At 43.3% G+C, this 14729-nt stretch overlaps 1 protein-coding gene across 3 annotated transcripts in view; it reads left to right on the forward strand.

Annotated features, from left to right (window-relative positions):
* The first annotated feature begins 8533 nt into the window (after positions 1-8533).
* Positions 8534-14729, forward strand: part of kcnd2 (potassium voltage-gated channel, Shal-related subfamily, member 2) — a 76008-nt gene continuing 69812 nt past the window's right edge. For 2 of the 3 annotated variants that reach the window (XM_086072754.1, XM_086072756.1), the window contains exons 1-2: positions 8535-9075; positions 9291-10408. In XM_086072754.1, the coding sequence (XP_085928880.1) occupies positions 9297-10408 (1112 nt within the window). In that variant the 5' untranslated portion in view covers positions 8535-9075; positions 9291-9296. Of the gene's footprint in view, positions 9076-9290; positions 10409-14729 lie in introns of all 3 variants that reach the window. The other variant, XM_086072757.1, reaches the window with a different exon arrangement.

The following is a 14729-nucleotide window of genomic DNA, read 5'->3' on the forward strand; positions in this document are numbered from 1 at the left end:
GTCATCATCACAACAGCAAAGTCATCATCGTCACAGCTAGCCAAGTCGTCATTGTTACAGCTAACCAAGTCGTCATCGCAACAGCCAAGTCATCATCGTTACAGCTAACCAAGTCGTCATCACAACAGCCAAGTCATCATCGTCACAGCCAGCCAGGTCATTATCGTCACAGCTAGCAAAGTCATCATCGTTACAGCTAACCAAGTCGCCATCACAACAGCAAAGTCATCATCGTCACAGCCAGCCAAGTCATCATCGTCACAGCTAACCAAGTCATCATTGCAACTCTCGTTCCAGTCATGGCGACCAGTCTACCCACGTCACATCCAGTCATGGCGACCAGTTTAGCCCTGTCCCGTCCAGTCATGATTGTCTGCTCACCTTTCTCACTATGGTTAATAAAAGTAGCACGCATTGCACTTGATTCCTGTTTCCACGCGTTTGGGTCCACCATCCCTCATCCACTCACGTTCCCTCATGACAGATCACCACACGATTCATGGCTTCATTAGCGGGATGTCATAAAACATGTCAGGGTCTTTTCAGGCCTCAAATCGGATCCTGAGTGCGCCCTGTTCAAATTAGAGTTGTTTTTTTTAAACGCACATTCTATTTGCTTTTTATTTATGACCCTTTTTATCATTGGGCATGAATTTTGCATGGCTTTATTACAAAGTGAAACGAGTCCACCGTCAACGCCGGTGATGCAGTGCGAAGGTGTTGCCGCAAATATTTATCACGCCGCCATTGTTCACTCAAGAGTCGAGGTTTCAAAAATGTTTTAATGGACGAACGCAATGAAATAGGAGCTGCCCCATCATGCCTTGCTTGGACTTGAAGAGGAAACATCTGTTTCATCATCGCTATCGCGCTGTGGGCCCGCGGGGCTAAAAATAGAGCGGAGAAGGCGGAACGTGACCGTCGCTGGATAGGGTTAGCGATGCTAGATTAGATCCAGTCTGATTATCCCGCTGGGCTCCACGCTGGCCGTTTGTGTCCACCTCGCTTCCATTTTAAGAACCATTCAAGCTGCGTTCATGTAAATGTAATGGAGCTTCCCAGAGGGGGAGGGGGGGGGGGACGTTTTCTCGGATTTTGCGTTTTCAATCACATAAACATCAATTTGCACCTTTTGGCGCCATCATGGAGATACATGGGCCAACCTCCAAAAGTATTGGAACAGCAAGGTCATTTCAATTTCCTTTGTTTTTGTTGTATACTCAAAACATTTGAGTTTCAGAACAAAAGATGAGAATTGCAACTTTTATTTCATGGTATTTTGAACCACTCAGGACAGAGCACTTTCGCTTTGAAGCCACACTCTAAAAACAGTTGGGTCAAAAATAACCCAACTCTTGGTCAAAAATGGACCGATCCTCTACTTGGGTCAATTTGACACAATTTTGAGTCAATAAATGAGTTTTAGTGTAAAACAACTCAAAGTTGGGTCAAATTGACTCACAAAGTGGATCAGTCCATTTTTGATCCATAATTGGGTTACTTTTTGACCCAACTGTTTTTAGAGTGTGGAAGCAAAATTTTAATTGAAGGGTTAAAGAATAAAAATGAATATTTTATGCTAATAAGAATTTATGTTAAAATTTTTTTATAAATAAATAAATAAATACATAAAAATACAAACTGTGTCAAGATTGGTCACAAAGAAGCTGAGAGGATAATAAAATCCAACGAGTCGCTTTTAGGTGCGCGTCATTCGCTCGACTGGACGTCACTCAAGTGTGTGCGTGTGGCTTTGGTCGCTTGCCTTGACATTACCACACTAAGCACACGTAAAGGACCCTGTTTGCAAATTCCATCCCGTTACACAATCTAATCCCAAAAGACTTTCAGTGATAGCGATTGAAAATGTCAACAAACACAATTTGGCGGGACAGGACGGCAGATTATGTCCTTACTGGAAACCGCTTTACTACGCTACGTCTCCGTTTTGCACGAGATGTTGATCCCGCAAGTTAAGCGGTGTACTTTGCAGAAAAGCCCACTTATTTCAAAAATTACTTGGAAAACATTTGGGCTTTCATAACATATTCATAAATCCAGTGATCCTAATATGCAATAGCTAATTTGTTTTCAACGCTAATTGCGTGATTTTATGCCAAAACTGCCAGTTTAGGGTTTGCTTTTGCAACCTGTCCGACATTATTAGGTAGTGTTAATGTTGCCTCACGCGGTTGTGAGGCGATTGCTTTTCTCCAAAATTGTGTTTACATTCACGTCTCGCATCCGACCAACTTCTCGTTAACAATCTGCATTCACTGTAGTTACAAAAAAAAAATAAAAAATGTCATTGATTTCTTCATTGAGAATAGCAGCAAAATGCCAAGATGAATTGTTCAACCTTGTTCAGGACACGCGGTCATTACTCGATCCAAAGTGTAAATCCATAAACGTAAAGGCAATTAATTAAATAGTCTGCGCTGGTCTGAGGCAACACTAATAATCTCAAATGACCTTGGAACTTCTTTAAATAGAAGCGTAGCGTGTCATTTGGTGCGTTCCGTTACAGCGAGTGTGGACAACAATCTGGACAAAAGTCATGTGAAAACAATTAATTCATTAACTCCTGCACTGCCATCCATCTCGTATTGTCACGTGACTAAACAGCAGAGGTGGCAAATCCAGGTTCAAAAAGTAAAAACCCTGCCACAGTTTGGCTTTAGCCCCAGGTGCTAGCTCGCGAGTCCTCTAGCTAGCTCCTCGAGTACTCGGTTACCTGCTAGGGAGCTCGCTAGCTAGCACCTGGGGCTAAAGCCAAACTGTGGCAGGGTTTTTACCAGAAAGTAAAAACCCTGCCACATTGTGTGTTTAGCCCCAGGTGCTAGCTAGCGGGCTCTTTAGCTAGCTCCCAGAGTACTCGGTTACCTGCTAGGGAGCTATCTAGCTAGCATAAGGCGCTAAAGCCACAATGTGGCAGGGTTTTTACTTTCTGGTAAAAACCCTGCCACATTTTGGCTTTAGCCCCAGGTGCTAGCTAGCGAGCTCTTTAGCTAGCTCCCAGAGTACTCGGTTACCTGCTAAGGAGCTATCTAGCTAGCACAAGGGGCTAAAGCCAAAGTGTGGCAGGGTTTTTACTTTCTGGACATAGATTTGCCACCTCCGCTCAACAGGCGATGCAATTGGAGCTCGAGGGCACATTGACATCAATTTCCGTCAACAGCAGAGGGCGCTATAAAGTCAAAACGACTCTGATATGGACCTGCCGTTTGGAGCTGGGCACTCTAAAAAGAGAATTGCTGAACCTATTTAAGATTACAAATTGAATTGTTGAGCAACTTCTTTTTCTTTTTTTTTTTGCTTCAATTGGTAACACAAAGTGAATAGGAGTTTAATTAATTATGAGTTGATTAAACTTAATATACTCACTTTGGATTAATTTTGTAATAAGTTAATTCAAGTGAATATATTAACTTGAATGAACTCTTAATTAAGTAAACCTAATATATTTACTTTGGATTAACTTAATTGAATCGTGTGTTACTAATTGAAGCGATTTTTTAAAGTTGGTCAACAATTCAATTTGATTCAATAAAAAATAAAAAAATAAATTAGTGTGTGGCAGCTTCCAGATTTATTGCAAAGTTGAGAACACACAAGCAGTTTGATTGGAAATAGGAAATTGATGTCTCTTTGGTGGACTTTCTCTCATTCACACGTAGCCATTTTCACGGAAGCAACCCCCTTCGCTCCCGGCTGCTTGACTGGATTTTGACTGAATTTGCAAGGCCCACAGAATATTGTGTTTTATTGCTATAAGAGCAAGGAACCTACCAAAAGAAATATTAGGGTATCTTCTTTCATCAGGAATAAAAAGTACATTTGTGCATTTGAACATAGTTTCATCTGTATTCACAAAGCTGTTGAAAACACTGGCAAAAAGAGCCCTGGTTGATCTCTTATACTCTGCTACCACCTGCTGGCCGTTTTTTGTCACAACTACCATTGCTTAAAGCCACTACTTCATGTCAGATGCTGTATCAAAGCCTTCGATATGCTCCAGCATGAACCCCCATAAAAAAATACATAAATAAGTATTAAAAAAACGTATTTACACGTTTTTGGGTTTGAATGAGTTATGGGAATTTTGTTGCATCACGTTTTGAATAATTAAGTGACAGCGAGAGAAAAGACATGCTGTTGGATTTTCCTTCTCCTCCAAACATCTTCACATAGCTCGCCGCTGATCAAAATGCTACACAAGCATTTTTTTCCTTCTTTTTTTTGTTTTTTTTACATGCGAACACTGCGGCTGTGTGACGGGCTCGCAGCTCGGCCGGCTGGCCGCTCGCGTTTGGTGCCATTTGGCAACCGCTGGAATATTTAAATGCCCTGATGAATACATCGCCCCCGGGCCTGACTACTCCCACTGAACAGCGAGTGTGCTCGGCATACACTAATGGGACTACTGACACTCCCGAGCATTCATCCTGAGGAAAAAAAAAAAAAAAAAAAATGCCAAAAGTGGGCTCGGTGCCAGAGGCGACCAGCGGCTGTGTGATGTGAACGCTGGGCTGTGACGACTACAAAAAAAAGCAAGAGGCCACAGGTCTGACTGACGCAACATGTAACGTGCCCAAACACGAGTTTCGCCCCCGACAGCGCTCGTCTGTCGCACTGCCCTTGAGCAAGTACCAAAAGCCGTTTCAGCATTTATTTTCCGGAGCCTTCATATCCAGTTTCACGTCCTTCGTTCTCACCAGCAAGACAAGACAAGACAAGACCCCTTTTTCCACATTAGTGACATTTTTGGCCTATTAATATGACCGTGAGATGGATAAAAAAAAAATCTAATCCGAAAATCATTTGAGCTTTTACTCAACATTCTGGAAATTGAATAAACACTAACTAACTAAACACCACCGATATCCTTCATATGCTCCATTTTGGGGGTGGCGAACCCTGCCGCAGTTTGGCTTTAGCTTCTGTGTTAGCTAGCTAGCTCCCTAGCAGGTAAATGAGCACGATGGGAGCTAGCTAGCTAGCATCAGGGGCTAAAGCCAAACTGTGGCAGGGTTTTTACTATGTGGGTTTGCCACCTCTTCTTATAATTATTATCACACCTATGCTAATTTTAGTCAACTCATCTATGGTGTTTCACATTATCTTAGCATAACGAAGCACTGTATGATAACTAGTAGAACTGTATAATAATAATATTACAGTTAATAAAAAGTAATGAAATAAAGAAAAATTGGAAAACATTTTGTTAATGAAAAAAAAAAACTTATTTTTTTATTGTCGCGACTTTGTTTTGGGTCGAGTCGTCGGTTCATATGTGACTGTGTTTTGGGTTGGGTCATTGAGTTGTTATGATCATCTACAGTATTTGTCCCTTGTGATGATGATGTTGTCAGTTGCTATGCAGTTGCCGCGGTCCTGTTACTGTAGTTGCCATCGTTATTTTTTGTCATATATGCCTTTATTTTGATATATAGAATTGAGCATGCCGTTACAAGACAACGGTGAGTGCAAGACATGCCAAAAAGAAAGTTGGGCCAAATTGACTCAAGCAGTGGCTTTTTGGCCTTTTTTTGTTTTTGGGTTTCTGAAAAAATAAAAAATAAATGTTATTGGTCCATCATTTTAGGAGTGTGATTATATATTGGGGGTAAAAAAACGAAAGCTAATATTAAAACAATTTTTAAAAAAAAGTTAGAACAAAGCATTTGCAAAAAAAAAAAAAACTTATATAAAGTAACAAACCTGCTGTAAAAACGAATTAAAATGAACCGAATTAAAAACAAAAACGAACCATAATGAAAAATCTCAAACTAATTGCTGTCAATTGGTGCGCAGGTTTAACTTACAGGTGGGCTAAGATGGATATCAGGACTACGGAATAAATGACATTTTCAGCTTCCACACTTGTTGACAGCTGCAGTGCATTGAAAGCACTCGCGCACCTCATTCCGGCGGAAGGTCAACGGTCAGCGAGACCGTCGTCCATTTTCTGGAAACTCAGCAGATGCGAGTGTACTTAAGCGTGACTCTCAACCTCGGTGAGCTCAGCTGAGTCTCGGGGGAGAAGGAAGGAAGAAAGAAAGCAAAGAAAGAAAGGAAGGAAGGGGAAAAAAAAAAAACATCCCCAACAAAGTGGCTGCTGCGGCGGCGGCGGCGGATGCCAAGAAAGCCGCAACACTCAACCGTCAGGACGTGTGACGTCTGCGCGCAGCAATCTCAGGTGCTGTCCTTGGTGCTGAATCCACACAAAACATGGCATCGAATCTTGTCGCGGCGCACACGCACACGCACACACGCTCACACACACGACGTTTTTAATATCTGAACTGATTTTTCATATATGAGCGAGCCCAAAATGTTGAGTGGGAAAAAGAAAGTCACTGTTTGCAATACAGTGTGTAACAATTCACTACACATGCAGTACTGTATTATCATGTTTGCTGTAGTTCCAAGACTGACCTGTGAGAGGCAGTGTGGTGCCACGAGTGGTCCAGCCAGTCGATACAAAGAAGAAAGAAAGCGTCGTCCTCGTTCTCGTCCTCGTAGCACACGAAAAATAAATACTGCATTCAAACAAAAAAATGAAAAAAACATTTTAGTAAATGAAATAAAAATGAAACGCTTTCAAACAAACGCAAATGAACTAAAACGACATCTTATGTTTATAAAAATTAACTACAACCGTTATTATGAACATTGACTTATTTCATTTTTTATACTTATATTTTTTATATTTCCATATTGCTTAAGGCAAGGCAGCTTTATTTATGTGGTGCATTTCATACACAAGCTCGCTTTAAGTGCTTCACGCAGTGACGAATACATCATTCAAAGGCATTTGCAAACAAAAGAAGGTGAGACTTTTAAAAGTAAAAAAAAATAGGAATAAAAAAGTTTACTAAACGAAGGTACAAGATTTTGGAAAAAATGTGCAACAAAAAAAAACGTTCAAGTGAAGGGAGAAGGAAGGTAAAAATGTTACTTGAGAAATTTAGTTTACTTTATTACACAATAGTTAGTGACCTTATTTTTTATTGTTCACTCACAAAATAATACTTTAAAAAAAAAAACTACAACTAATACTAATAACTAAGCCCATCTCGCTTCTACAGCAAGTAATTGTTCCGACATGAACATAATTGGGCTGTTTCTCATTTTGCAACTTTTTTTTTGTATTACATCATTTCACGTACTGGACTTGCAGGTGAGTCTGGAACATTTCGACGACAGCCTCGCCGAAGGCTGGCAGTTTGGCATCCCTCGCCGTCACGTCCCAGCTGCGGCGCCGCCACGTGAAACGCGGCCGTATGCGCAACACATGCTTGGCGCGCCGACGGCAGATGTCTCAAATCCCCCCGGGGGTGTCACGCGCGCTGTTATGGAATACGGGAGACAGCTCATCGATTATGCTTATTTGGGAAAATGTCAGGGTGGCGAGCGGTGCCGTTGACCTTTGTGAACCGCGTAAATCCGTCGAGCCGCATCTGAACCCGCGCGGCTCGGGAGACGGTATTGATCGGTGTGGGTTGCGGCTCGCAAATTCAAATGCGGACCGAAAACCCGAGACGAACAACATGCGGCAAAGCTTTTCATACGGAGCAAAATGAGCAGGCGGCAAAATTAAAAGCTTCGATTGTCACTGAGGTATTCACAATATTTGCAGTGCGTTGATTCGATCTCCCAAACGTCAATAAATAGCATCAATCTCGTGATGTTTTAAGCAACTGATATTTGAACACAAACTGAAAAAAATATATACATAATAAAACAATTTTCACGGGCATATCATCTTTATCCTCTGCGAAGAACGATTAAAATGACTATGGCTTATTGGATATGGCTTTTTTTTTTACAACAAGTGTTTTAGACTTTTTTGCCTCTCAAAGTTTTTTTTTTTTTTTGCCATGGACCAGAGCGGCCGTGTACTGAACTGTACACTTTATCGTGATAGCGCCGAGAACTTTTTGCTGTTGTTGTCTTTTGATAAAGCAAGTACATGTGGACATTCAGCCTATTTTTGCTGCTTGGCTATCCAGTAGCGCTCGACCGTAACTGTACTCGGCCCAAACCAATCACGCATCACAACATTCAGAAAATATTCCCATTTATTATCTTGTGTGTGTGTTTTTTTTATACATAAAATCCTGACTAACAATCAAATTTCAGAATGTCATTGAAGTGGTTACAGACAAAAATTCGCAACGACAAATCATTTTCCTAAAAAAAACTGCAGTTTGCGTTCTGTCCTCACGGGCCAGATCGGAGACCCGATGGACCGGTTTTTGGCCCACGGGCCCTATGTTTGACCAACCCGCGCATGCACCGTTGATATTCGAACCCTCAACCTCAGACGCGGGTGAATTCATACCTGTCGAAGCCACTGATATCCTTTCAGTGTGGAATTTTGGGGTTGATGGAAAGCTGTGAGGATTTTTATTATTGTGCAAAACTTGCCCCCCCCCCCACCTTCCCTCCCCCGGAGAATTTTGGAGATGCCGCCCATCATGCAATGACAACACAATGATGAGTTCCCCTGGCTGTGAAGCAGCACAGGAATTTCTGGGTGCAGATTGGACCACTCCTCCATCTCCCTCTCTCCCCCCCCCCTCTCTCTCTCTCTCTCTCTCTCCCTCTCGCGCGCTCTCTCTCCTCTCGGGGCTTGCTGGTGAGAAAGCGACGAGAAGAGAAAGGGGGGAGGGTGGTCTTGCAGTAGACGCCAAGGAACAGGACTTTATTGAGGAGTAGCTGCAACGATCGAGTGTGGGGGGGAAGCCCCTTGCCTTGCGGATGGTTGGAGAGGAAAGGAAGAAAGAGGAGGGGGGGGGGCGGGGAAGAAGAGGAAGAGGAAGAATATCTCGTTGAGGCAAAGAGTCACTTTGCGCTGCTCAGCGGCTGCCGGCTGCTTTTGTTTTAACTTGTTGATGCGACGTTATTGTGCTGTTTTATTTGCGCGCGCGTGTGTGCGTGTGTTTCAGCGCGCGCGCGCGCGTATGTGCCTGCAGTAAGGATAGATGGGAGGCGATACGGCAAGTAGTCTCCTGCGAGGATTTGATTAAACTCCCCGTTGAGGCAGTTTAAGGAGCAGCTTACCCTAAGGTGAGTGCTTGCTTTTTTTTCTTTCTTCTTCTTCTTTTTTTTTTTTTTTGCAAAGGCTCGCTCATCAGTTTGCCGCAAAGTGTCTGTCAATGCGCAGGATCGGAATATGCGTGTGGCGCGCTCACATTGTCGCCCCGCACTGCGATAACCTCGCGCGTGTCCCCCCCCCCCCTAACCCGAACCCGAACCCGAACCCGAACCCGAACCCTCCCCAGGTCAGCATGGCAGCAGGCGTGGCGGCGTGGCTCCCGTTCGCCCGCGCGGCGGCCATCGGCTGGATGCCGGTGGCCAGCACCCCGATGCCGGTTCCGCCGCAGGACAAGCGCAAAACCCAGGACGGGCTGATCATCCTCAACGTGAGCGGCACCCGCTTCCAGACGTGGCGGACCACGCTGGAGCGCTACCCGGACACCCTGCTGGGCAGCACCGAGAAGGACTTCTTCTTCCACGAGGAGAGCAACGAGTACTTTTTCGACCGCGACCCGGACATCTTCCGGAACGTGCTGAATTTCTACCGCACCGGCAAGCTGCACTACCCGCGCCAGGAGTGCATCTCCGCCTACGACGAGGAGCTGGCGTTCTTCGGCATCATCCCGGAGATCATCGGCGACTGCTGCTACGAGGAGTACAAGGACCGGCGGCGCGAGAACGCCGAGCGGCTGCAGGACGACGAGGACATGGACGGCAGCAACGAGGCGGCGCCCGTCAACCTGACGGCGCGGGAGTACCTGTGGCGCGCCTTCGAGAACCCGCACACCAGCACGCTGGCGCTGGTCTTCTACTACGTCACCGGCTTCTTCATCGCCATCTCGGTCATGGCCAACGTGGTGGAGACGGTGCCGTGCGGCGCAATGGCCGGCCGCGCCAAGGAGACGTCGTGCGGGGACCGCTACGCGCTGGCCTTCTTCTGCCTGGACACGGCGTGCGTCATGATCTTCACCGTCGAGTACCTGCTGCGCCTCGTGGCCGCGCCCAGCCGCTACAGGTTCGTGAAGAGCGTGATGAGCGTCATCGACGTGGTGGCCATCATGCCCTACTACATCGGCCTGGTGATGACCGACAACGACCAGGTGAGCGGCGCCTTCGTCACGCTGCGCGTCTTCCGGGTCTTCCGGATTTTCAAGTTCTCGCGCCACTCGGCGGGCCTGCGCATCCTGGGCTACACGCTGAAGAGCTGCGCGTCCGAGCTGGGCTTCCTGCTCTTCTCGCTCACCATGGCCATCATCATCTTCGCCACCGTCATGTTCTACGCCGAGAAGGGCTCCGCCGCCAGCAAGTTCACCAGCATCCCCGCCGCCTTCTGGTACACCATCGTCACCATGACCACGCTGGGGTAGGTTTTGCGTTCTTCTTTTTTTTTTTTTTTTTTTGCTCGCATTTCATCGTTATTACGCTTTGGGGGATGTGCTTGTAATTAGCCAAGGCACAAACAGTGGAAACCTGCTTTTCATTCGGAATGCATTGAAATGTTGGAATAAAACCAAATCGTACAAAAACCAAAGCAACGTTTCCCATAGCAAAACATGTCAATCCAATGAATCCGTGCCAGAAAATATTAATTAAAAAAAACCCGACACATTCAGAAAAAAACCACACCATCGTCACCATGGGTAGGGTAGGTTTTGCGCTCTTCTTTTTTTTTTTTTTTTGCTCGCATTTCATCGTTATTACGCTTTTGGGGGATGTGCTTGTATTTCGTACAGAACAGCGGAATGACAAATGAGTGACATTAGTTGTATAAAAGGTCCTGCTTTTCATTAGGAATGCATTGCAATGTTGGAATAAAACCAAATTGTACAAAAACCAAAGCAACGTTTCCCATAGCAAATCATGTCAATCCAATGAATCCGTGCCAGAAAATATTAATTAAAAAAAACCCCGACACATTCAGAAAAAAAACACACCATCGTCACCATGACCACGCTGGGGTAGGTTTTGCGCTCTTCTTCTTTTTTTCTTTTTTTTTGCTCGCATTTCATCGTTATTACGCTTTTGGGGGATGTGCTTGTATTTCGTACAGAACAGCGGAAGGCACAAACAGTGGAAAGCTGCTTTTCATTAGGAATGCATTGAAATGTTGGAATAAAACCAAATTGTACAAAAACCAAAGCAACGTTTCCCATAGCAAATCATGTCAATCCAATGAATCCGTGCCAGAAAATATGAATTAAAAAAAAAAACTACACATTCAGAAAAAAAACACACCATCGTCACCATGACCACGCTGGGGTAGGTTTTGCGCTCTTCTTCTTTTTTGCTCGCATTTCATCGTTATTACGCTTTGGGGGATGTGCTTGTAATTAGCCAAGGCACAAACAGTGGAAACCTGCTTTTCATTAGGAATGCATTACAATGTTGGAATAAAACCAAATTGTTCAAAAACCAAAGCAACGTTTCCCATAGCAAATCATGTCAATCCAATGAATCCGTGCCAGAAAATATGAATTAAAAAAAAACGACACATTCAGAAAAAAAACATAAAATCAACATGAATGACAAATGAATTGGATAAATGAACATCACTTTTGTTTCGTACAGAACAGCGGAATGACAAATGAGCTCATAAGAGTGGCATTAGTTGTATAAAAGGTCTCGCAACTTTAATTAGCCAAGGCACAAACAGTGGAAACCTGCTTTTCATTAGGAATGCATTACAATGTTGGAATAAAACCAAATTGTACAAAAACCAAAGCAACGTTTCCCATAGCAAATCATGTCAATCCAATGAATCTGTGCCAGAAAATATGAATTAAAAAAACCCCGACACATTCAGAAAAAAAACATAAAATAAACATGAATGACAAATGAATTGGATAAATGAACAGCACTTTTGTTCCTTTATTGATCACATTAACATTTAGGCCGATACAAAGCATGCACTGGTTAAAAAAAAAAAGTTTGCAAACTTTGATCAAATATAAAGTTGGGCAGTTCAACAAAATATTTGAAGCTTTGCTGCTGTGAAAATCATCCCTTCCGCGTGTTCACAACAAACAAAATAAGACTTTACAGAAGTAAATGTCTCTTGCATCATCCCCCAACTTAAAGACAGAAACACAAATAACTCAGCGATCAACTTGCTTGTTTTTATTTATGGCAACTAACGTCGTTGCCACACACACTGCAGCTGAGCAGTACATGCTCGGTGACACTTGCGACAACGTGCTTTGCGTGGGTGCTGGATTCCAGGAAGTCAGTTTGGCACAAACCATTTTCAACTTTACGAAAACAGAGTGCAAAATGGGACAAATGTGGACAAAAAAAAAAAAAATAATAATAATTGGAAAACCGATTTCTGGGACTACGCAAACCGAGGTTCCAAAGTATTTTACAAAAATATCTCACGGCGTCCCATCTGACAAAAAATGTCACAAAACGTGGAGAAGCAGGTTAATTACGTCCCTTCCGCCATCTTGTCTTCTGTTGCTCTGCCTGTCGCCGGCATAACAAAAGAGACGCCGCTTGTCGTAAAGAAGTCATTTTTTTGGGGAGCAGAAAGTGAAACGTGATCATTTTCCACTGCAGACGAACGTGCCATGATGCAACGGCCGAGTTCTATGTTTGCTCGTCCTTATTTCAAATGTGTTAGATCCCATTTCTATTTGCGGCCTGCAATCGCGTATATTTATTTGTGCTGTTTCGATGTTACCGATGGCCCGCGATGACCTCGTTCGTGCAGCTAGCTGCGCGAGAATGCGCGACGTACTTTGTTTTTCATTTGACTGAGGAAAATGGATTGATTAGATAGATGGTTGTTTCATGTTCGGTTTTTCCAGTTTTTTTTTTTTTTTTTTAAACAACAACTTTGGACCCCCTGCAGAGGTCAACCATGAAATCTGTGTATTAATAAACAAAATATATTTATGCATGCAAATAGTGCTGTTCAGAGGCCAAGTTCCTATTTTCTGGCTGCCATTCAAAATGAGTGCCATGCCATTTGATTTCCGTTGACCCTACGAGGCAGCGATGATCGACTCCTACGCGAACTCTGCCTAGCAACAAGTGGCCATGACCAGCAAAAAGAAACCAAGCAATCCGTTTGATTTATGCTTTCTTGCGTCTTTACTAGACAGCCAAAAGCATATATTGCATATGTTTTCAGTTAAGTAATCGAATCATTCATGAATTATTTACAATATTTCTGTTGACAGACCAATTGGAATTTAAATAAATGTGCATCAGTCAGCAAGAGAGGATTCAAATCATAAATGCACCAAGCGAGATATAGAATCTAAATCTGAATATTTGTTCAGTGAAATTCTATTTATTTATTCCCAACAGTCTATTGTCTTCACTTGGTAATGTTTCTCTTGGCTGCACTGCTTCCAGTATGTGCATGTGAGATTATTTTGACCCAGAATTTTGTTTTTGTTTTTAAATCTGACAAACAGGGAAAGGAGGGATTATTTTTTTAAGACAGGGAAAAAATTACTCCGTTTTTTTTAACCTCTGAACTCCAAGTGACTTGTTGTTGACGCGATCATGTTTTTTTAATCCCATTTTTAAAAATAATTCCCCCCCCATGTTTTTCTGAGTAACATTTTTAAAATATTTTTTAATGACAGAAAAAGATATTCACTAAAACAGACAATAAAAAAAAAACACAAAAATAACAAATGCCCCCCCCCCCCAAAAAATTTGGCAGATATTTTTTTTTTTCAAGTAAATGCAATACGCTTCCATATGTTATTAATCAAAATACGAATTATGAATTGCTTACGATGACGGACGTGGCACAGATGCACATTGCACCTTTGTAAAATATTCATGGTTTTCATAATTGCCACGTGCTTTAAGAGCCAATTTAAAGCCCAGGTAGCAAATGGTGCCTGCTTATTGTCTTCAGCCAATCGGAGGGCTCGCTGGGTGCAACAGCTTGTACATGTAAATGAACTTGTTTCCCAGTTTGCCCTCGAGGGTTCATTAAAGCATTCTCTTATACCCCCCCCCCGCCCCCCCCCCCCTTCCACACTCAGGTACAGCGCCAGCTCCACGATGTGCTGAAGTGGCTTCAAATAATTAAACAGGCATAAGACGATTACATGCTGCTGGTTTCAAAATTAATTTGTGTACGTATGTCCCCCCCCCCCGCGTGCCCCCCCCCCCCCCCCGCGTGGGCAAGTTGACGTTGTTGTTATCCACGTCATGACCACATCATTCAGCACGGCTCGCCCTCATGGGTGCTGAAAAGTTGCGTCGCTGTTCCGACAGGCTGCCATCTGCTTCCCCCCCCCCCCTTTTTTTTTTTTTTTTTTTTTTTTTTTTAAACCTCCTGGAAACAATAAAGAACGCGGGTTTGGCTGCCTGGAGCGTGATTGCTGGTTATACAGTAGGGGGAATAATAATAATCAGATCATTGTTAAAAAATGATTTGTGTTTAAAAATATCTTTCCGGGTAGCTGCACTTTGCCTCCTCTGGGCTTGACGACACACATTTATTTATTTATTTATTTATTTAGCAAAGGCAGGATAAACATCGCAAAATTGCCACAACCTGCGCATGTTGATTATCACCGTAGATTAGATCAGGAACATTTTGAGCCACTGGACAAACTTTCTATTATTGCTCCAACTGATGCACGCTCGATAACACCAAGGTGAGTTTAGAGTTGCCATTTTCAAAAAAAGAATACTCACTGGCCACATAATTAGGT

Source organism: Leptonotus elevatus, chromosome 4 (assembly GCF_054856555.1).
Source record: "Leptonotus elevatus isolate MCC_2025b chromosome 4, RoL_Lele_1.0, whole genome shotgun sequence".
In the NCBI taxonomy this organism is placed as follows: Eukaryota; Metazoa; Chordata; class Actinopteri; order Syngnathiformes; family Syngnathidae; genus Leptonotus; species Leptonotus elevatus.